Here is a 23,163-nt window from a genome sequence, read left to right on the forward strand (position 1 = left end):
TTGCTCAGTTCGATTGATTGAACATCCCTCGATCTGGCTTTCAATTTGTTCTGGGTTGTGGATTTTCAACAAGACTAGTTTTGTCAGAGGTTGATACTTTAATATTCGTATATCATTCATTGATTTCGGACAGTTTCGCTTGAAAAAGCTTCATCGCTTGCTGCTACAGCAGGGAGTAGTGGCACGTGGATCTATTTCGTGTTGACGTGGGTTCATTCGCCTCAATCTTTTAAAGCTTCTATTTTGTCTATTACGATTAATTAGAAGTTAGGCTGATTCAATTTGTGCTGATTTATATATTTGTACACCCGTTTGGGTCGAACTGCACTTTGCTGTGTAAGGTTTATGTCCCCCTAGTTTTTATGTATTTTTTTTCTTTTTTATTATTACATATGAGACTATGGCAGACGATGAGGATCTTAGGTGTGCCTTAATTGGTATTTCTAAAATTCCTTTGATACCCGCTATTCTCTTAATTTATAAAAAAAAAAAAAAAAAAAGATAAATGCAATTTGCATTAAATTTCATGAGAATAAGTAAAAGTAAACCTTGAAAATGATAAAAGTAAATTGCTTTTGCTTATAATTTGGGACAAGAAAAAATGGTTTTTTTATGCCAATTTCTCTCCCGACCCCCCGCCTTTCTTTTCTACCACCTGAATTTCCATTTTTGCCCTTGGGGGTACTTCGGTTTGTACGAACCGAAATTTTGTGTTCCAATTTTTTTTCCAGATTTCCTACATAAATTCAGCATCAGACCCTCAACTTCCACAATTTATTTGAAATACTAAACGATGTCCGATTTTAGTAAACGACCACTCGTTGGAAAGCTTAGGATGTCAAGATTACAAATATAATTTTTATTTTGAGGGTTAACTATCCAATTGGTTCAGTTTAACCAAATAATGGGTACTGGTACAGAAACAGAACAGAAACTTTTCTCAAACTTGTAGGTAGATTTTCTCATACTATACTTAATGAAATTTAACAATTCCAGTGTCAATCCTGTAGTAACTTTTATCTTCTTTACACTAGATTAAAAATCATTAGCATACGACTTATATTCAGAGAGATATGCTAAATTTACCACAGGTAGCTCTACACGAATTTTCACATAAATCTTTCTTCTTTTCTTAACACTGATGTTATTTCGGTTTATATAAACCGGAATTTTTTTTCCATGTTTAAAAATTTTGGGTTGTAGAATTTTAGGGGTATAAAAGAAACCCTGTGGTCGGGAGAGAAAACGTCAAAGGATTGTAAATAAAATTTTATTTAAATTCATAAATTTTCAATAAAAACAAATTGTATCTTCACAAAAAATTTAGTTTGCAAATATGTCTCTTATTTTATAAAAATCTTAAAAGGTTTCTGACTCTATTAACCGGGTAGAAATACCGAAATTGTTAGTGTCACACGTCATAACCGGTAGTTTGAAATCCCGGTCCTCCACTTTGTGTGTGTGTGAGTTTTCAATGGTTTTGTCATTTCGTTTGTAGAAAAAAAAAGAATTATTATGCTTAACTATTTTAATACAAATTAAGTCTCTATATCTTATAACTTAATATCAATTTGGTCCATAAATTTATCCACTTATTCTCGATTTAGTCCTTAATATTTTTTCTAAGGACTAATATGAATAAAATTTAACAAATCGGAGACTTTTTAAAATATTTATTTATAAAGTTGGAGACATATTTAAAAGTACCTTACAAAATTGGGGACTTTATTTGATGGTTTCCTTTATGGAACTATTTAAGAAAACTTATGAAGATATTTTCAACTTCACCTTTGAATTATCGGCACTCTTTGAATTATTGAGTTAAAGATGTTTTCAATTTATCTTATTAAACTTTGAAAAATAACTTATGAATATAATTTGAGATTGTTTTTTCTTTTTTAACATAACAAATTGACAAAATTATTGTAAACTTATGCATATGAGCGAGCGAGTTGGGGTTCGAACCTCACGTCCGACTTAATAATTTTGACATTTTTTTGTCAGGTAAACTACAAATTATAGACTATCTTTTGTTATAAAAATAGTTTATACACGAACACTTATATAGTACTCCTCTTTTTCTTTTTAAGTGTTGTTTTAGTATAAAATTCCAACCAAGATAATGAATTGTTGGAGTTTTTTCAAAAAAAAAATTAATGTAGTTGTAGAGAAAGAAAGAATTAATTTTATGGAAAATATGAAGCATGAGTTATTGAGAGAATAAGGGTATAATTGACTAATTGTAACTTTAAATTATTAAAATGACAGTTAAGTAGAAGAAAAAATTCTTTTAAAACAACACTTAAAAAAACCGAAGAGAGTAAATATTTATACGAAAATTGTTTAGCTATAATGTTTATCAAAATATTGTTATGAATATATTAGTAGATGTCCATTAGTCTTGGCCCATATTCATTGACCCGTATATTATCCTATAAATAGAGCATATGATACAATGTGACATGCACCTTGAATAGAACAATACAAGAGTCTATTCTCTCTTCTCTCTTTCATCTCTATTCTTCCATATTATTGTTCATGCTTAGAAATTGTTCATAACACGTTATCAGCACGATAGTCTCTCCTCTTTCAAAAAAGGTATAACAACAATGGGAATTGACAATTTTATTTTATGTATGAATCTTTTTTTATTCTATTTTTTCAGATCATTTTGTTCTTCTCGTTTTTTTTATATTGATTCACAAACTTACGATCCAGAAGTATCGTGGTGAAATTTTTGAAATATGAATCCTGAAGATTCATAGTATGATGAAATTTTAAAATATGAATCCTGAAGATTCATAAGCATACGCTTCTAAAAGTACCGTAAAATATCTTTTAAAATATGAATCTTGAAGATTCATAAGCATAAGCTTCTAAAAGTACCGTACAATATCTTTTAAAATATGAATCCTGAAGATTCATAGATATAAGTAAAATGAACATCAATCCCTGAAGGATTGGATAAATAACTGATTTGATCTGTTATACAGTTCTTGAACAATTTAAAAATCAATTTGTATTCCCCACGAATTCCTGAAAAATTCATTACGGATGCATCTTTGAAGGATCGTGCAATTAGATCTATTATATATGTTCTTGAAGAACTTAAAAATTCAAATTTTATTCTCCATAAAATCTTGATGAATTCAATTGTGACACATCCCTGAAGGATGTAGAAAATATCTGATAAGATCTATTATAGAGTTCTTGAAAAACTCATGAAGAATTCAATGTTATATATGCATCCCTGAAGGATTGCATAAAGAATTATTTTTACATTATAACGATATTATATATATAGTTCCCGAAGAACTTAAAAGAAAATATTAAATTATTTCTTATGAATTCCAGAAGAATTCAATATACATACATCCTTAAAGGATAACTTTATCAAATTTTTTTAGAGTCATAGCAAGTTGTAATTTTTATTGGATTTATTTATTTACCGTAATAATAATAATAATCAAAACTAAACATACATATATCATGCGCCAATTTTTCTTATAAAATACTTCTTTGTATATTGCTCATGATCTATGCATATCATGTTGTTGTTAAGTAAAAATTTAATTTGGTGCAGATCATATTTATTTTTAACAAGCGAGCACATAACATATAATCATATGCCAATTTTTTTCAAATAAGTTACTAATTAATCTTATTCATAACATAGGTTACATTATAATTATTATTAAGTTACTATTTAATTTGTATTATAAATTTTTAGTACGTTACATTACATTAGTATTAATAAAAATAATTGGAATTAATTTTTTTATTTGACTGTGTTTATTATGCTTATCTAAGTATTTGCTTAATTTTATTATTTGATGATAGTATATATCAATGATAATTGAATGAAAAATCATTCCCAGAAGTGAATAAAGTCTGACCCACTGATGTTACTCCATTCCCGGAAGTGAATGTAGCAACACACGATTACCATGGACAAAATTGTGGCCATGGTCGTGGTAATAGTCATGGCTGTGTTAATTTTAAAATTTCAGCTTCTCACTAGAAGTGAAGAAAAAAAAATGAAAAAAATAGAGTAAAAAGTGGGCAAATTAGTTCCCGAAGTACTAAAGAAGAAAAAGGGAAAATCCAATTGAATGCACAAGGAATAAATTATTCTTAATCATTATGAAGATCACTTGTGATATAGTTCTTGAAGAACTAATGCTTTAATAATAATGATCTCCGATGGATTACTCAAAGAATATGGATTTCCCAAACCATTGTTAATGAAAAAATTATTTGTATAGTTCTTGAAGAACTTAAAATTCAATATTAAAGCATTTCTTGTAGTATCGCTCAAGAACAATTTTTCATAATCAATGTTTATGAATATTGGTGGTATAATTCTTGAAGAACTAATATTTTAATATAATATCCCTAAAGATATAGTTCTTGAATAAGCAAAAATTTAATATCAAGTATTCTAGAAGGATTGGAAAATTGTAATTTTCCATAGCCATTGTTGATAGAGATATATTGTTAAGTTCCTGAAGAACTTATAAAAGTTTACAACATGATTACAATCTATATGATATATTTGATCTTGGTATAAGATAGACCAAAATTAAAGGAAATCAATAGAAAAATTATTTATGCCTCTTGAATATGCTCTTGAAGTAGCAACTTTGAAAAAAAAAAAAGTTCAAGAATATTTTGTATATCCATTGTTGGATAGATATTATTGATATATTAAACTCATGATTGAATGCATGGTTCATACGTTTTTTTTCCTCTCATAATATATGATTATTCTTTGCTCTTAAAAAAAAAAACAAATTATTCTTTGCAAACATAAACTGACTTTAATTATTCGGTTACATATTTAAATCAATTGATTGATTTGAATTTTAAAATCTTTTAATTGTTACTATATTTTAATTTCTAATTCTACTGAAATCCACATAAACATTATTTTGTTATACTTTATTTTTACTCTTTTAATTCTCATACAAAGAAATTATTACTATTTTTTTATTGTGTTCCACCGAAAAGATTTTTTTGTAAAAACATATTTGTTTAGCTTGAAAATATTCATTGATTCTACTATTATTCATGAAAAATTAAATTTTATATTTGGTAGTACGAAAATTATTGAAGGCTCCAGAATAGTCAATGCATTGTTATATCGAGAAACGAAGTTGCACTTTGCTAATGTATTTTATATTTTAAGTCTTAAAGAAATTTGTTACCGAAGGATATTCACATAAATGAATATCATATTGAAACAAGAAACGACGGAGATATTTTATCTCTATATTACGAGACATATTATCAACTTTTGTCTCTAGTTTGTGGTGTACTTATGATATTAGTGCAACTTAAGCACATGTCCAAGTAAACCAGAAGTTTACAAATAAATCATATTATTTTTGTCATTGGCAAGATCAGTTGGGTCATTTCTGGTCTATTATGATGCGAAAATTTTTTTTATGGATATGTATTGAATGGCCAGAAGTTCATCCAATCTAACACTTTTTGTGTATTACTAGTTCCATAAGAAAATTGATAAATTTAGTAAACGAGCGTCTCTTATTTTATATATAAGGTGATATTTATAAATCAATACACCGATCATGTGGACCAATTAAATTTCTATAATTTTAATTGATGCATCAACTAAATGGTCACATGTATGTTAGTTATCAACTCACAACCAAAAGTTTGTGAGATTATTTTTGAGAGCTCATGAGATTATTTTTGAGAGCTCATTTTATATATATATATATATATATATATATATATATATATATATATATATATATATGGGGTTTTCTAACTTAGACCCTAGTTAGGTCTAAGTTAGCAAGGTGCACCTTTTGAGTTGGACAAAAATACCCATTTTTTTTTTTGAAACAATAGAGCAACTGGGGCATGTATGTAATTTGCATCATAAAATAGCGCGCCCCCCAAAATAGCGCGCCCCCCATGCAACAACAACAACTATTACATTTTTTAAATTTCTTCCAAATTTCGACCTCATTTTACGTGCGAATCGAACGCCGATTTCAAAAACTAATACCGGAAACCTTTGTAAAATTGAAAAACGATCAAAATCCATATAAGGAACGTCGAGTTTCGTTGAGTATTGAGGGAGATCGAACCGGGTCAAAAACCGGGTCGCGCGACCCGTTTCTGCATAAAACGGGTGGGGGGGACGATGAACAGTGCGCGTCGCCCACGCCCACTCTCACCGGAGGCGCGTGGGGGTGCGTGCGGCCTCAGGGAGGCTCCATGTTTTTTTATTTTTTCATAATAAAATAGTAGATAATACTCTGGAAATTTTGGTATATTGTATGAAATTTTTGGAGACCTGAAACTATTTTTAGTTAATTAAATGATTAAAAAGGTAATTAAAAATATTATAATTCCATAAAAAATTTCCAAAATTTTATGTAAAGTACTATGAATTATTTAGAACCCTCTTGTGTACCTCACTCTCCCTAGTTCAAGTCATGAAATTATTTTCACAAATTCCGCTGATTATTTAAAACCATTTAACAAATAATAATAATAATTTCATAGATTTGTACTCTGAAACCAATTGTTTTTTTATTTGTTTATAATAAAATATTAGATAATATTCTGGAACTTTTGGTATATTTTATGAAATTTTTGGAGACCTGAAACTATTTTTCGTTAATTAAATGAGATAAAACGGTAATTAAAAACTATTGTTTGCTTCTGAAACCATTTAGCTGGTACTATGGTTTCAGAGAGTTGTACTTTGAAACCATTTTACTGGTAGAATGGTTTCATTGAGTTGATTCTTAGTTATTTGCTTATGAAACCATTTAGCCGGTAGAATGGTTTCAGAGAGTTATATTCTGAAACCATTTTGCTGGTATAATGGTTTCAGTGAGTTGATTGAGTGGTGCGTGTTAAATTACAACACACAAGTAACGTACTTAGTACGATACACATAATTTAAAATGCAATAGAACATATAAATAACGAGATTAAGGAAGTGAAAAATTATGTTTATATATTACTATGAAACCATTTAGCTGGAAGAATGGTTTCAGAGAGTTATACTGTGAAACCATTCTAGCAGTAAAATGGTTTCAGAAGCAAACAATTAAGAATCAACTCCCCTGAAACCATTCTATCAGTGAAATGGTTTCAAAGTACAACGCTCTGAAACCATTGTACCAGCTAAATGGTTTCAGAATGGTTTCAGAAGCAAACAATTAAGAAATTACTCACTGAAACCATTCTACCAGTAAAATGGTTTCAGAGAGTTATACTGTGAAACCATTCTACCAGCTAAATGGTTTCACAGTATTATATAAAGATAATTAAAGGTAGTGAAAAATTGAGTTTTTTTTTTGTGTCCAAATCAAACGAACCAAGTCTCTATTTGTAGACAAAAAAAAATTATGAATTTTGGTATAAAAATAAAAAAATAAAAAATTAATTTACAACGAAATAATTGAGTTTAAAGTATTAAATGAAAAAAAAACACGCCAACCACCCAGCAGTTGACACGTGTCCTGCTTTTTTTAAAATAAAATTTTCTCTCTCCAGGCGCAGTTCTAGTGTGGTGCACGCGCTGGCTTATCATGGAGCTGGATGATCTAGACTGTCTGATTGATCCGACAGCCATGATAAGATCATCTCTTGGCCGTCTGATGGAAATCAACGGTCTGTAACGGTGGTCCTGCGGTAGGCGCGCGACACTGGATCAGCGCCAATATGTTTTTTTTTTTTTTTTTATAAAAAGAAAGGGTATTTTTGTCCAACTCAAAAGGTGCACCTTGCTAATTTAGACCCAACTGGATCTAAATTAGCAGCCCCCTATATATATATATATATATATATATATATATATATATATATATATTATTCTAGAAAGTATTTGATAAGTATCATATGTTAATTGAAATTTATACCGAACATCTTGTAGAATATGTTCATACAAACAAAAATAATAATGGACTTGAAGATCCATTGTTTAGACGTCTAAAGTTAATTACATGATCGATACTTATGAGATCAATACTTCTAAGTTCTATTTTATATTTTGGGAACATTTAAATATATATGTTGAGATATTGATTCGCTCAAGCCAATAAGTTATAATACGAAAGTCTTCCCCTTAACTTGCAATTAAGTTTAGTTTTATACTCTAATATTTTTCATATAAGCATTTTTGGATGTGTTGGTATGTTCCAATTGCTCCAATATAATGCAATACGATGAATTATTAAAGAATATTGGGAAAGTTTATTTGATATGACTCTTCATCCCTTATAAATTATATTGAGCCAATAATTAGGGACTTGTTTATAGCCCAGAAGGAAAATATTCAAGTGATGATGAATTAGTTTTCCCAATATTAGGGGGAGGGAATAAGCAGCTGAAAAATATGAACCAGAAGTTTAAATGAATCACTTGAAATAAATAGTTATTATTATCTCATCTTGATCCTCATATAAAATAGATTGAACCAGATGTTCAAAAGATATATCATTTGCAAAATTTATGAAATCAACTATCAGCTGCTAATGCTCCAATCAAAATGGATGTTCGTGTTGGACAATCTTATATTGCAAACTAGCATGACACCCGTGCGTCCGCACGGGAGTCGCGGCGTTGCCGCTCCTCATTTGGTAAGATGAAATTTATTGGAAAGTAGATTAAAATATAAAAGAAAAATAGAAGGGATATAATATTTGGTAAAAAAAATAGAAAAAGAACAATGGTAAAATTACCACCAAAAAACTTTAGGTCTCCATATTAATATAGTAATATAAATATAGATAATGTAAAAATTATGAAAAAAAAATAGGCTACCTTATTAATATATTAGTAAAAACATAGGTCTTGTAAAAATCACCAAAAAACTTATGTCAATGTATTAATATATGAGTATAAATATAGTCACGTAAAAATTATTAAAAAATAGGCAATGGTATGTGAAAATATAGGTCTCACAACAATCATCAAAATAATTAGGTCACCGTATTAAATATGAGTATAACCTGTAAATTTGTAAAAAAAAATAAAAATAGTCAACTTAATTTTTATTTTATTTTTGTTACAAACAACTTAATTAATATATAATTAAAAGAATAAGTCCCGTAAAACCACACCAACAAAAAAGTTTCCATATTAATATATGAGTATAAATATAACCCTATAATATATACACAAAATACCCATGAAAGTTTATCTAATGTACCCCCTCAAATAGCCCTCTTTATCCAAAACGATATAAGACCTGTCTGAGGTTTTTGTTTCTCTTTTATAATAAAGTTTTTGTTTCAAAAAAAATAAATAAATATAGGTCCTGCAAATGTTATAAAAGATGGGCAAGCTTATTAATATGAGTAAAACACATAGGTTCCCATGTACCCAAAAAAAAAACACATAGGTTCCCAGAAATCACACAAAAGATTAGGTTCTCATATTAATATATGATTATAAATATAGCTCTAAAAAAAATAGTAAAAAATTTAAAACTAAAATTTATTTGGAAAAGTGCAAAAAATAGGAATTTATTGGTGAATTAAGATGAGGGTATAATAGGAAGATAATGTGCAAAAATCCACTTTCTTAATTTAGTGTTATCATTCTAACTGAACACTTATAAAAATACAGAAGGAGTAAAATATTAAAAAGGAATTAACCACCTCAAGAAAAATTTTAAAATATTGAAATTATTTACTAACTTTCAAATATGACACAAAATACCCATGAAAGTGATGATGTGTCAAATTATTAAGTAGGGGTAACATGAGATTTTCACATGTATCTTATTTTCTTAGGTCCTTTGTAATATATATATATATATATGAGTATGAATATAGTCCCGTAAAAATTATTAAAAAATGGGCGATCTTATTAATATGTTAGTGAAAATATAAGTATTAAATATGAGTATAAAGTTAGGTCACCGTATTAAATATGAGTATAAAGTTAGGTTCTACATAAATTAGTAAAGATCAGGAAACCTTATTAATAAGAGGATAAATATAGGTCACGCACAATTCACACAAAATATTATGTCTCCGTATAAATATATGAGTATAACTCGTATAATTATAAAAAAAAAATTATTAATATAGGAGCAAAAATATAAGGCCCGTAGATATAACAAAAAAAAGAGGTTCCCGTATTAATATGAATATAGCCCGTAAAATTATTAAAAAAAATAGACAACATAATATATTAGTAAAAGCACAAGTTCTTTGAGAATCACAAAAAATAGTAGATTTTCGTATTAATATATGAGTATAAATATAGGTCTCACAAAAAATAGTAAAAAACTGACAACTTCATTAATAAGAGTAAAAACATAGGTCTCGCATAAATCCCACAAAAAATTAGATCCTTGTATTAATATATGAGTATAAATAATGCCATGTAGAAATTATGAAGAATGAACAACTTTATTAATATATGAAAAAAAAATATCGTAGAAATCAGAAAAACAATAGGTTCTCCCATTAATATCTGAGTATAAATTTAGGTCCAACATAAATTATTAAAAATCAGGAAACCACCTCAAAAAAATATTAAAATATTGAAATTTAGTTATTAAAATATCTGACCAATGTATTGATGACACAAAATATTAAAATATTAAAATGGAAGTAATCACCTCAAAAAAAAACATTAAATATTGAAATTAGTTATTAACTTTCAAATATGACACAAAATCTACTATATAAGAAAAGAAAGTACCTATGAAATTCCTAATTTACCCCTTTTTCATTTTTTGACACATAATCAATTCAGGGTTATTTTGTGTCTTTATTAAAAAAACGTTAGTAGAAAAATGCTAAAAAATTTCTTAGTAGAAATCGAACCCTTAACCTTTTACTTACAATTCTTATTAGATTTACCACTAAGCCATATGAATTAATTTGTTATATTTTTGGAACCAACATATAATCAACATGAGTTAAGTTAAAAGAAGAAAGGGGAAGTGTTTATTTATTTTTTCTTTTTTATAATAAGAGAGTAAAATTCATGTACAAATAAAAGGAGAGATTCAATGAAATTCTTTATTTCAACGTCATAAGTGCATTATACCAAATAAGACAACAAATGTATGGTTTTTTTTTTTTACAATATAGAGATACATGGTGTTGTTTCCATTTATTTATGATATTTTATTTGAGTTCAACCATTTCTTTAGTGTAATTTTATCATTTATTGTTTATGTTTCGTTATTTTAGATTCACTCAACTTGATTTATGGACTTCAATCCAATATTTAATTAAGTTAATTTTCAATTTGTAGTTCAACTCAATAAATTTAATTAATTTAATACAAGAATATGGTGGGAGAAAAACTGAAAAACTCCCGTAAAAATCCTTGAAAATGATTATGTGTCAAAAAATGAAATAGGAGCAAATTAGTGATTTCATATGTATCTTCTTTTTATATATTGTAGATGAATTTTAACCACTCTGTAGCGTGGTAGGTCGGTCGGTTCCAAAGATAAAAATCCTCAAATAAGAAAAGGAGCTAAAAAGAAAGATGACCCAAGTGAGGATATGAAAAAGATTATTTGACATAATTAATTTTCTAGTTCCAGAAGAACTTATCAGGTACCTGAAATTTATGAAAATAAAGAGATCTCGACAAATTATGTCATGAATGGAATCCGATGAAACCGAAAGAAAATCAACGTTGACGGTGTTTATTTATATAATATAGCGCTATATATGATAAGAAATAACGAGGATCATAAATCAAAGTCTATTAAGGATTATAGACAATGAAATGATTGACTAAATAGATAGACGTAATTGATACAAAATTAAACTAGCTTTGCAAAGCAGAACATTTTTGGACCAATAGTCCATTCCATCTGCAGATGGAAATAATTCGATATGAATAAATTTTCAAGAGAAAAATAATGAAAATAAAATATTTAGAGTTTGAATTGTTATTCAAGTATATTGATAAATGTCTATCATTGATTTTCAATAAGCATATTCACCTAAAGTGAATTCCAAAACTTCTTTGTAATTAATTAAGTTGAGTAGCATATGAAATACTCAATTTATGTGAAATATGTGTTTTAACGTATTTGACTGGCTCACTGGATAATGATGATTATATGAAAATCCCAGAAGGATTTAATTTTCGTAAGACACATATATATTGGAGAGGTGACTTAATAAACATGAATAAGTCTTCTTATATACTCGAGCAACATCTATATGCATGTTGTATAATATTCTTGTTGCATTTTGGTTCTAATGGGGACAAATACATTGCTAACCTATTATTTGTTGTCAATATATCATCAAGTATATATTTTTGGTTTAGATATGCAGGTTATTTGTCTAATCCTTATAAGGGTACCGATCACAAACAAGTTGTTTGGTCATTACATGAGGAAGTACAATCACCCATGGAGATATGTGAACCAAACTATAATAACAATCTCATGAAATAAAATGATGCGGAAAGTTTAGCACTATATGAAATAGATCAAGAATGTGATTTGTTTGAAGTACGCTATTCAACAGATACAAGGGGTTGTGATTTTTCTTATAAAGGGTTTTTGCTACAATTCAACATGAAGATCATATTACAAACACTGCTAATTTGAAGAATATAATAACAAAGATATAAGATTGTCAACATGTCATCACCAATTGTCAAAGCTTTGGAGCAACTAATATTGAAGATTATTTGACATTTTTCTTCTTAGATATATTTGTATTTATCAGGGGGAGTTATAAATATGTTTTGCACTCTTTTTCCCTTCACCATGGTTTTATCCCACTAGGTTTTCCTGGTAAGGTTTTTAATGAGGCAGTTCACACACAAAATACTATGTACTCTTTTTCCTTCACTAGGATTTTTTCTCAATAGGTTTTTCTCTAGTAAGGTTTTAATGAGGCATATCCTCAATGGACATCTAAGGGGGAGTGTTATGAATGATGTTTTCTCTTCGGGCCCCCGTGTTTCTTTTATACCCCCAAATATTCCAATTTTGCCCTTGATAAAAACTTCGGTTCGCAGAAACCGAATTTTTTTTAGTACAAATTCAGAGTAAAATTCGGTTTTTATAAACCGAAATTTGTTTTCAAGGCAAAAAAAAACTTCGGTTTCTATAAACCGAAGTTTTTACAAGGGCAAAATTGGAAATTCAGGGGGTATAAAAGAAACACGGGGGGCCCGAAGAGAAAATATCGTTATGAATATATTAGTAAATGTCCATTAGTCTTGACCCATATTCATTGACCCATATATTATCCTATAAATAGAGCATATGATACAATGTGACATGCACCTTGAATAGAACAATACAAGAGTCTATTCTCTCTTCTCTCTTTCATCTCTATTCTTCCATATTATTGTTCATGCTTAGAAATTGTTCATAACAAATATGACCTTTTATTATAAGAAAACAACTTTTTGGGAGTTTTTTTTTTTTTTTTAACGGCTAAATTTTATTAATATCGCAAATGAGCGCAAGACGAGCACATTGCGTAAAACAAACACAAACGAACACATTACAAGAAAGAAAATAAGCTAAAACAACTCCAAAATCCACCGATACCCATAGCGGACCCTTACACCAAAACCCTCAACCTGCCCACCCAACTCAAATTGCATCACCACAATAACAATCAATCCTACTCGAACACTAAACCACATGGAACCAGCCACAACCAAAGCACCCGACATGGTAGAGACTGCTGGGCACCACAAGCCAAAATCAATTGAATATCAAACCCAAACCTGCTCAAAAGAGAACCACTATCCGACTGCGGCGCAAAAGCAGTCACAATGGAACACCAAAGTCAAACACCAACAACAAAGAACAACATCCAGAATCCAAAAACAAAACACAAAAGCAGCGATGTAAAGGGCTAAAATTGCAGCGAAGAAATGTTTTGAATAGAGGATGAGAGATTCCACGGTGGTTCTATTGAGAGGGAAAGAGAAGATATACACAAACAAGATATACACGAACACTTAAAAAGAAAAAGAGGGAGTCCTATATAAGTGTTCGTGTATAAACTTTTTGGGAGTTGTTAGACCATTTACCTTCAAATTTATTATTCATCTTTTTTTTTACGAATATATTCAAACCAAATTATTTTACATATCAACTCTTTCTTTTCTTTTTTCTTTTTCCAAAATCAACTTAAAATTAGTTTTTATTATCACACAACCAAACACAAACAAAATAGAAATTGTCTCGAGTCTAACCACCGGACTATTGGAAAAAAAAAGTGTTTTCTTGTTTTGAGGAAAAAGAAAATAGAATAAGTCTATTCTACCAAAAAAAAAAAGAAAATAGAATAAGTCTCAGCCAAACCATCTTAAGACAAACCAAAAGCTGTCAATACATGAACAACTTGACTTGCCTAACAAAATGATATATCAATTTCTTTTCTCTCCTAAGTTGTCTCTTATTTCTTTCAAACAATGTAAATTTTCAGGCTCAATATATGCATGCCTCTTCAGTTTCTAAAAAACACACTCAATAGTGAACACTAATGCAAAGCATTTAATATATTTTGTTAACCATAAAATTTAATAGAAATCTTTTTTTTTTTGGTAAAAAATTTAATAGAAATCTAATACTACCCACCATCAAATTTTGAATATATTTTGTTAACCATAAAATTTAATAGAAATCTAATACTACCCACCATCAAATTTTGAAGAGATGAAGTTGTGATGTATTTTGCTCTAGAATTACATGTATGGTGTCAAGTTTCAACTGATAATTGTAACCATCAATGCTACCATCAATAGAAGTCTCAAAAACTTACCATTAGCACAAAACAAGTTATCAGTTCAAGCTATCAGACATTGTTTCAACAATCTCATCTCGATGATAACAGAGAACTTGTCGACAAGTCAAGACTATAGAGATGTTTGGCACAAGGTTGAGGTGGCTTGTTATCTACAAAAACCAGATCACAAGTACATACATTTTTCCAAATGTCAATTGAGAATTGAGGCACTTGATTCCTTAAAGTTTTTTAGTCATCAACAACAATATCCCCAAAACCAGAACCAAACAGTGCATCATGAAAAGTATCACATCCAACTTCGTTATGCTCGAGGTTAATGACCACAGGCGTGAGTGATTGTTGGAGTCACTTCTTGACGATGATGCTGAATATATACAATTATCAGGAGGACAGTATTTCAAGGTGTATTTTCCTGATGGTTGGTAAGTTTTAACATCAAATGCCTGTAAAATTGGTAGTCCTACTACTTGAACATGGGAGATGCTGCACCATACAGGGAAGTGTCAAAAAAGAACATAAAAAAATGGCCAAACGCCATTAATTGAATTCATTGTTGCGGTCGTGGATGCGGTTACAGTCGCACACGCAATTGAAGATCACACCACAATTGCGGTGCGATGCGGAGGCTACCACAACAGCAACATTGCATCCGCAATTGCGGATGCGGATTGCAATTTGAAACCATGTGAGAGTATGAGAGAAACAAACCCAATGTAGTAATAGAGTCCTTGCTGTTGAACTCTTCCACGCAGCTCCACTAGTAACACACCTCCAATGCCCAGAGCAGGTTCGGGTAGCGTAAATTCTTGCAGCTGGTTTTCCTGTACAATGGATAGGAAAGTTCAATTCAACCCACAACAATAATTACAAAAAATAAATGAATGAATAATGCTCAGAAAACAAAACAAACCTGTAACATTTGATAATAAGGGGAAGTGTATGTCCATACAAATTGAGTTGTATCCCCCACCATGTTACTAGTAGCAATACCATGAGCTATAGCACTCTCTAATTTTATATGGTGTCTCGGATGGCCAATTCTGAATCGGATAGTGTAAGCTGAATATATAGGGGAGCCATCTTGAAAATATGCTGACAATTAAATATAGATTCTTTGTCAGCTAAAGCACAAGTTTAGGATCCTTAATATTAATTTTCAATTCAACATTTATTTGCCGTTAAAAAAAAAAAAATTCAACATAGGTCTTGTTTGGATAAACAGATTAAGTAAGCATTTGTAGCATTAACGGTTATCATATAACTACTTATTTAAAAGCTATTTAACAAAAGAAAAAATAAAGTCAAACTATTTTTATATATGTTGTAACTGTAAGATTTTGTCATAAGCTATCATGGAGAGCTTATGGAAATAAGTTGAAAGCAATTTATATACATGTCATAAGTTGTTTATAAAAACTCTCCAAACAGTCTCACAAATGTATATGTCAGTAAATAAGTACAAATAAGGCAATCGAAACAAGCCGATAATATACAAAATTCATCAATTTATCTACAAGCTAACCTTGGAATGGTTGGACACGAATCTTTGTGATAAGACATATTTTGGAACATAGCTTATAAACCAAAGATTCGGGAACCCCAGGTGAGCTCTGCCCTTCACTTAACCAGTATGATGCCCTATTTTCAGTTCTATCCCCGGGCTCCAATGTATTCACAATGCTTTCTTCTGGATAATTATTAGTGCTGGATGCAGCAATGGCTTTTGAAATGCAGTTTTTCACATAAGGTTTTAATTCAAAAGCCATGACAGCATAAGCTTTATGTTCTCTTTTAAGACACTCCCAATTTGCACAGTTGTCAAGCATGTTGGTTACAGGTTCAATCATCATGTTGTCCACCTCAACACTATCAACAACATCAGATATTTCAGGAAACATTTCGAAGAAAAGTTGCTTGCAGAGGCCATTTTCAATAACTGCAAAATATTTAGAGAGAAGAATATTACCATTTGACAAACAAACTAAACCAATGAGCATCAAGCTACTCAATCTGTTTTAAATCAAACTCGGAAGAAAAAAATCGGTGAAACCAAATTTACAGTACGATATACTGTTAGAGAAGTTAAATTTAGAGTCTGTTTGGTTCAACGGAGAGTACGGACTTTAAAATCTTTGTGTTTGGTTCGACGAGAGGAGGGGAGGGAATTTAATAATGGAACGAAAGTGTAAAATTACATTTTCATTATTGTAATATTTAAGATCACATTCAATACAAGGGTACTTAAGTAAAAAAATACTCTCTCCTCCAAATCCCTCCAATTTGGAGGGAAGTTAAAACTAAACATTGACTTGGGAGGGATTTTGCTTCCATTTGTCTCCCTCCTATCCAAATAATACTGATAAATTTCGTGCATATTAGGATTGGCAGTCAGTTTGGCAGAATCACAGCGTGATGTTGGCAAAATTTACAATTTGGTACTTGAACAAAACCAAAATGTTACCGTTATTTTGTCAAATTCATTGTGATTCCACACATGCACTTAGTATAACTTACATAAAAACTTCCCAAATGAATAAGCATTTGATTAAGCAAATAAAAAGATACACATTATATGATCCTGACAAAGCAAAGGGTGTAATAGAAATCAAATGGCTTACCAAATCGGTTCCAACTTCTAGAAACAGAAGATACACGAACAAGGTCACAAGGGTGATCCAAATAGCTGAGAACCTTAATTGACATATCAGGTCCAAGCCATTGAATGAAATCCATTTTGGTTTTCACTTCAGATATCTTCCCAAATATCATAGTTTGACAGCAAGCAAAAGTTGTTTTTCAATAACTGCAAAATAGCTAAAGCTCAACTCCACCCACCAATAATACTATTATCAGAAAGGTGAACACTCCGGTACCCTGGAGTTTAGTTGGGTACTGGTACTAGGCAAAATCTAATGTCATGTCATATTTTCATATTGTATTAATCTATATTCAAATTTGTCGTCTCAGCTTAGCTCAGTTGGCAGGACATTGTATTATATATGCAAGTGGCCGAGGTTCGAACCCCGGTCACCCCATTATCTACTTTATGGATGAAATTTCTAGCCACCAGACTACTTAACAAAAAAAAAAATTTCAAATTTTAAATGAATTTTGCCTAGAGAGCACCAATACGGCGGTACCCAACAAAACAGCACAGTACCTAAGAATTCAGCTATCATAAAACAAAGTTGAGGAATGCAAGGAAAATTGCACACTACCGAGTTAAATTTTTCTTTTACAACTAACAACATGATTATGGAAAAATTTATGAAACGTTAAAAAATGATCACTTTCCCAAATGCAAAAAGAAAACCCTAAAAAAAAAAAGGGAATTCCATTCGGAAATGACATTGTTGACAAAATAGAACTACTACACAAAAATAAAGGAGAGAAACAAAAGAGAAGTGCAGTTTAGAAGGTAGAAAAGGAATTACTATTACCTTTCAGTAGAGAGAGAGAGATGAATAGAAGAAGCAGCTTACTGAAATTTGAAATTGGTGTGTGTGTATTTAACAAAGTAAAGAGTGCGCCAGAAGATGATGACTCATCCCTTGTTTTTTCTACATGTCATTTTATTTTTATTTTAGAAAAGTAAGCACTTAGATAGAGAAATGGTAAGGATTAAGGATCTTGGTTTCCTTAAGCATGTGGTCAAGAGTTTGATTTATGGCTCATACATGCCGAGAAAATTCAGTTGGAAGAGGAAAACCCATCTTAAAAAATTAGAAATGATTTTTCATATATATGGTTGAAAAAATATTAAAGTTTGTTGAAATAGAAAATTAAATAACTCTCAACTATGACTCATTTTCTTTAAACAATTATGCTGAAGAAATTTTTTGTTCTTTAATATGGTCGACTCAGAGGGAAGATTATTAAAAGTCTTATTTTTTTTTATTTATTTTATTGGACTTTACTCCAAAGGGAGTCATTCCATAAATTCTCGAAGGCTTGAGGAGACCCCAAACTTAAGAGGGGATTTGGAAATAGTTTTCAACCAGCAATAGACGCGCCTCAGTTAGTACCTCATTAGCTGGGTCATTGTCCTAAGCGCAAAGATAAAAAAAGTTTTATATTAGATCTTCAACAAAAACTTATTTTTTATTAAGCAAAAATACCTCATAAAAGACTTGATGTAGTAATTTTATTTTAGTTTTTTGGAGTCACCATGATATAGGTATGAAGTTTTTACCGCCGTTAATTATGACTACTCTTCGACTATGAATACGTGGGATACACAAGATAGATTATGCCCTCCCAATCGAATCTCATGTAAACCCTAAACCCTGACCACTTAGACCAATTTATTATTCATCTCCCTCTTTGCTCCTCCCTCTACACAAGTTTATGACCTCAAATTAAAGTTTGCGTCTTTTCTCACATCTCAAAATCAAGTTTATCATCTTAATCTTTTCTAAGAATTTATCGGAGAAAATCTGAAACGTGTTGGTGAAGAATTTGTAACAATGCTAAACCAATTTGTGTCGTTTGTACCCAAGTTTTATTTTGAGCTTAAATGTATTAGTTCAAATTATTTGAAATTAGTTTGGGTTTTTAAAATTTGAAAACCGGTTTTTGTGCACACACATACTCATCTTATTTTGTTCATTTGGTATAAGTGCAGTCAATGATCTTTTTCCCTAAAATATATATTGATTTTTATTCATGGAAGATACAAAAAGATGATGATATAATAACCATTTTTAACATTTAAAACGTGAACAATTCCATATATATACACATGAGCAGATGTCATCATAAAATTTTATGCCAATAAAGACACAAAATAAATTACAAGAAATCACTCTCTACAACATTAATAACTTCAAGTCTTCAATAGCTAGCACTATTTTTCACATTTCTAATTCTAATTTCTTAACATACTCCGTCCGTCCCAAAAAATATAAACAAAAATTTATCAATAAAATTGGATGTATTTAGTTCAAGTCTTTAACAAAATACATCAAGTTTATTTGACCTATTTTTACTTAAATTTTGGAACAGAGGGAATACAAGTTAGCAATAACACTCACACCTACACAAAAGTAGGGGCACTCATCACACAAGATCCAAGGTTGTTTGGTCCCAATATCCAACATTTTTTCTTAACAAACCCTTTTCCCCTATGTCTTAATTTATCCGAAAAATCTTAAATAGTAATAAACAAAAAAATTGCACAAAGACCTACTTTTTCTCTTACAAAAGTGCTTAATTTGAAAAAACAATATTGAATACTTACAAAAGTGCTTAATTTTAGCTAAAATTGTTTCAACTTATATGCTAACTCCTTTGGACAAATTACTGCCCCATCTATGCAAAGACCACCTTTGGTGTGTGTGCAATCTATTTGGGCCAAAGAAAACTTGATGTTTATGGGCCCATTAGCCTTCTCACTGACAAAGTCTCCAACATGGTAATAAGCCCATTCTCCAGGCCCATTCATATAACACTGAGAGAGTGAATTCTGACCGTCAGATGTAGAAAGTTGGAATCTAACAGGTTTGATGTCCCAACCATGTACTTGTTCAATATTGCACACTCTTCTACCCAATCTCTTTGTGGTCTTGCCCAATTGAAGCTTGAAAAATATGCTATAGTTCCCTTTTGGAAACTCAAATTCTAACTCTCCTAATACTTCAACCCACCACATTTGTTGAAGATATGCAACACTTTTAAACCTGCATGTTCAAAAACAATTACCATGGTCATTAAACACTTTATTTATCTTTAAAACATTGAACATATCAGCAAAAAATTAATCTTCAAAATAATTTACCCCTCATATCAAAATAAGTGATTTACTTGACCATTTTATACGTATTAAAATAAGTGTATAAATAAAAGAGAGAAAATAATATTTTTATTAAAATAATTTTAATAAGCGTATTTACAATTATTATCGTAAGCAATACTAAAAAATATAATTAATATTTTATTAAAAATTATAAAGGTCAATTAGTTTGAAACAAATTCCATTTTAAATAGGCCACTCATTTTGAAATAGTGGAAGTAATATAATTCTCTATTATTAAGTAATGATTATTAATCAAGACCACTATTTCTTACAAATAGGTCATTTTCAATGTGCTACTTGATTGCACTTTTGTTCTTTAATTATCTTGTAGATAGGAATGGCTGACTAGGATAAACTAGTTGGCAAAAGGATTTTAACAATTAATAATTGAATACTTTTATTTAAAAAGAAGACCTTTTTAACTATTGTAACAATTTATATGTACAAGTTGCTTGCACTTTTGTTCTTTATTAGTTTTTTTTACCTTTAATATATGAATGGCTGACTAAGCTAGGGAAAAAAGTATAATAGAATATATGTTAAAGCAAATTGTCAATAGGATTTTATTAAAACTAGAGTGCCACTTGTCGACATTTGAATTGAGATAAGAGCATTTGTTTATTTTTGAGATAAAAACAAAAAGAATAACAAGGAATCAAGAAATATAAGTTTTCTTATTTTTATTTTATTTTATTTTTCCCTTCATTAAAATTAATAGGGTTTAATAATTTTTACTCCTGTGATATTAACAAATTTTGTTTTACGTTCCTACAATATATATATTTTTTTTGTGAAGAATTTATTAGAGCTGTAAAAAGGGCCTTAAGGGGCCGGCCCTTTAAGGGGCGGACCCACTTATTCCTGATTATTAATTTTATTTAAATTTTAAACACAATTTTTTTAGGGTGCCGATCGTGGACAGTGCTGATTGAAGAAAACGAGAATAAGTTCACGACACTAGAAAAATTATTTAAAATTTAAATAAAATTAATAATCAGGAATAAGTGGGTCCGCCCCTTAAAGGGCCGGCCCCTTAAGGCCCTTTTTACAGCTCTAGAATTTATCCTTTTGTTCTTTCACTAAATATGTTGGATTAAAATTCCTTCTTTTTGCCCTGTAACATTAGCGAATTTTAATTTATCACCTTCACTAAACATATCATGTCATCATTTATGAGAAATTATAAGTCAAAATATTCCATGAGAGACTAAAAGTATGAAATCTCGACATTATATATATGGGATACTAAAAAAACAACAAATCATAAAAGTATTTACAACTAGAGTCTCACCTTGATTCCTCATTAGAAATATAGTTCCAATATCTTCTATCATCTATTCCAGTTATCTTGAAAGATTTTGATGAAATGAACAAACAAACTTGTCCACTAGATCTATCAAGCCAAGCTTCCTACAACAATCACCACAAACAAACAAATTAAAACTTTTTCAAAGCAATTAATATAAAAGCAAGGTTTAAAATATTTTTTGCAACAACAATTATATCCGCAACAATAAGATTTTTGATGCATGCGATCACATGTTGCAATCACAATTGACAGTTGATTTTTTTGTAATATTAAAGTTATCCATTGAAAAAATTGAAATAAAGTTATATATCCATCTCTTATGCTGACTATGCAACACTAATCTTTTTTCTTTTTCTTTTTTTAACGAGAAATCTAAGATATTAATCTATTTTTTCCCTCTCTTTTAAATTTTTATTTTCCGCGTGGTTGTCTATCAGCCCTTGGATTAGTTAAAGGACAAATGACTGAATAAAACGAGTTGAAGAAGATCTATCTCCGTAAGAGTTTGACTATGCAAAAACAAAGAATATGATTCATATCCCACATGAGAGAATTGTAAAATGAACATTAATACCACCGTGATTGATGATAATTTTTTCTTCCTCAATTTTTTTTTATTTAAAAATAAGACAAAATTGAAAAGAAAATAAGAGAAACACAATTTGGTTAATTGAAAATAAACATATATTAATGCTGCAAATAGATCTATTACTATAATCAAGAATTTTGAGTTAATTACTTACTTTTGTACCATCATCAAAGAAATTGGGTTGACATAGTTTAGCATAGATCTCTTTCTTGGTCATAGAACAAAGTTTTTCTTCACCAAGAATTTTTTTTACAAGAAACTTGTAACTTTGTGGCAACTTAGATTCCCAAACATAGTCATCAGAAGAAGCTCTATGAAAAGTTTTGTTAACTCTAGCCAATTTACAAATCTCTTTAGGATCCAATCTCATCATCATGGAAGAGATGCAACTTTCTGGAATATCATCAAGACAAGTCTTTGAATAAGAAAGATATCCCTCATGATCATCATTGGTAGAAATACCAGCCCCCATATCAATAAAAAAAAAAAATTGAATTTTTTCAATTAATGAAGTTGAAGAATTAAGAGATGGAAATTAGAAGGGTTGGTTGGTGGTATAGCTATGAAAAATTGAGAGAGAAGGTGCTTCTATAAAGGGTAGTTGTTGCACAAAATAAACACAATTTTTTTGCTTTAAAGAAAGACACAAACTAGTGTGGTAGGGATCTTGTGGGAAAAAGGCATAAAAGGAAATTTCTAATTGGGTCCATATTGT

General features: G+C 29.9%; 2 protein-coding genes and 1 non-coding gene across 3 annotated transcripts; all 3 read right to left on the reverse strand.

Annotated features, from left to right (window-relative positions):
• Window positions 1-14,057: 14,057 nt before the first annotated feature.
• On the reverse strand, window positions 14,058-18,330 carry LOC123905924 (F-box protein At4g00755-like). Its single transcript, XM_045955730.1, has 6 exons — window positions 18,197-18,330; window positions 17,375-17,559; window positions 16,279-16,692; window positions 15,667-15,848; window positions 15,465-15,577; window positions 14,058-15,239 (listed from the first exon to the last, which is right to left on the reverse strand). Exons 2-6 carry the CDS (start codon window positions 17,523-17,525, stop codon window positions 14,975-14,977), a joined length of 1,125 nt encoding a protein of 374 aa, XP_045811686.1. The 5' UTR covers window positions 17,526-17,559; window positions 18,197-18,330; the 3' UTR covers window positions 14,058-14,974.
• A 335-nt stretch (window positions 18,331-18,665) lies between these two features.
• Window positions 18,666-18,816, reverse strand: LOC123911929. The gene has a single exon (XR_006810796.1). It is a non-coding gene; the product is annotated as a U4 spliceosomal RNA (small nuclear RNA).
• A 1,045-nt stretch (window positions 18,817-19,861) lies between these two features.
• LOC123905925 (F-box protein PP2-A13-like) lies at window positions 19,862-23,163 on the reverse strand. Its single transcript, XM_045955731.1, has 3 exons — window positions 22,603-23,163; window positions 21,842-21,960; window positions 19,862-20,434 (listed from the first exon to the last, which is right to left on the reverse strand). Exons 1-3 carry the CDS (start codon window positions 22,918-22,920, stop codon window positions 20,014-20,016), a joined length of 858 nt encoding a protein of 285 aa, XP_045811687.1. The 5' UTR covers window positions 22,921-23,163; the 3' UTR covers window positions 19,862-20,013.

The sequence above is a fragment of the Trifolium pratense genome, linkage group LG2, assembly GCF_020283565.1.
Source record: "Trifolium pratense cultivar HEN17-A07 linkage group LG2, ARS_RC_1.1, whole genome shotgun sequence".
Lineage (NCBI taxonomy): Eukaryota > Viridiplantae > Streptophyta > Magnoliopsida > Fabales > Fabaceae > Trifolium > Trifolium pratense.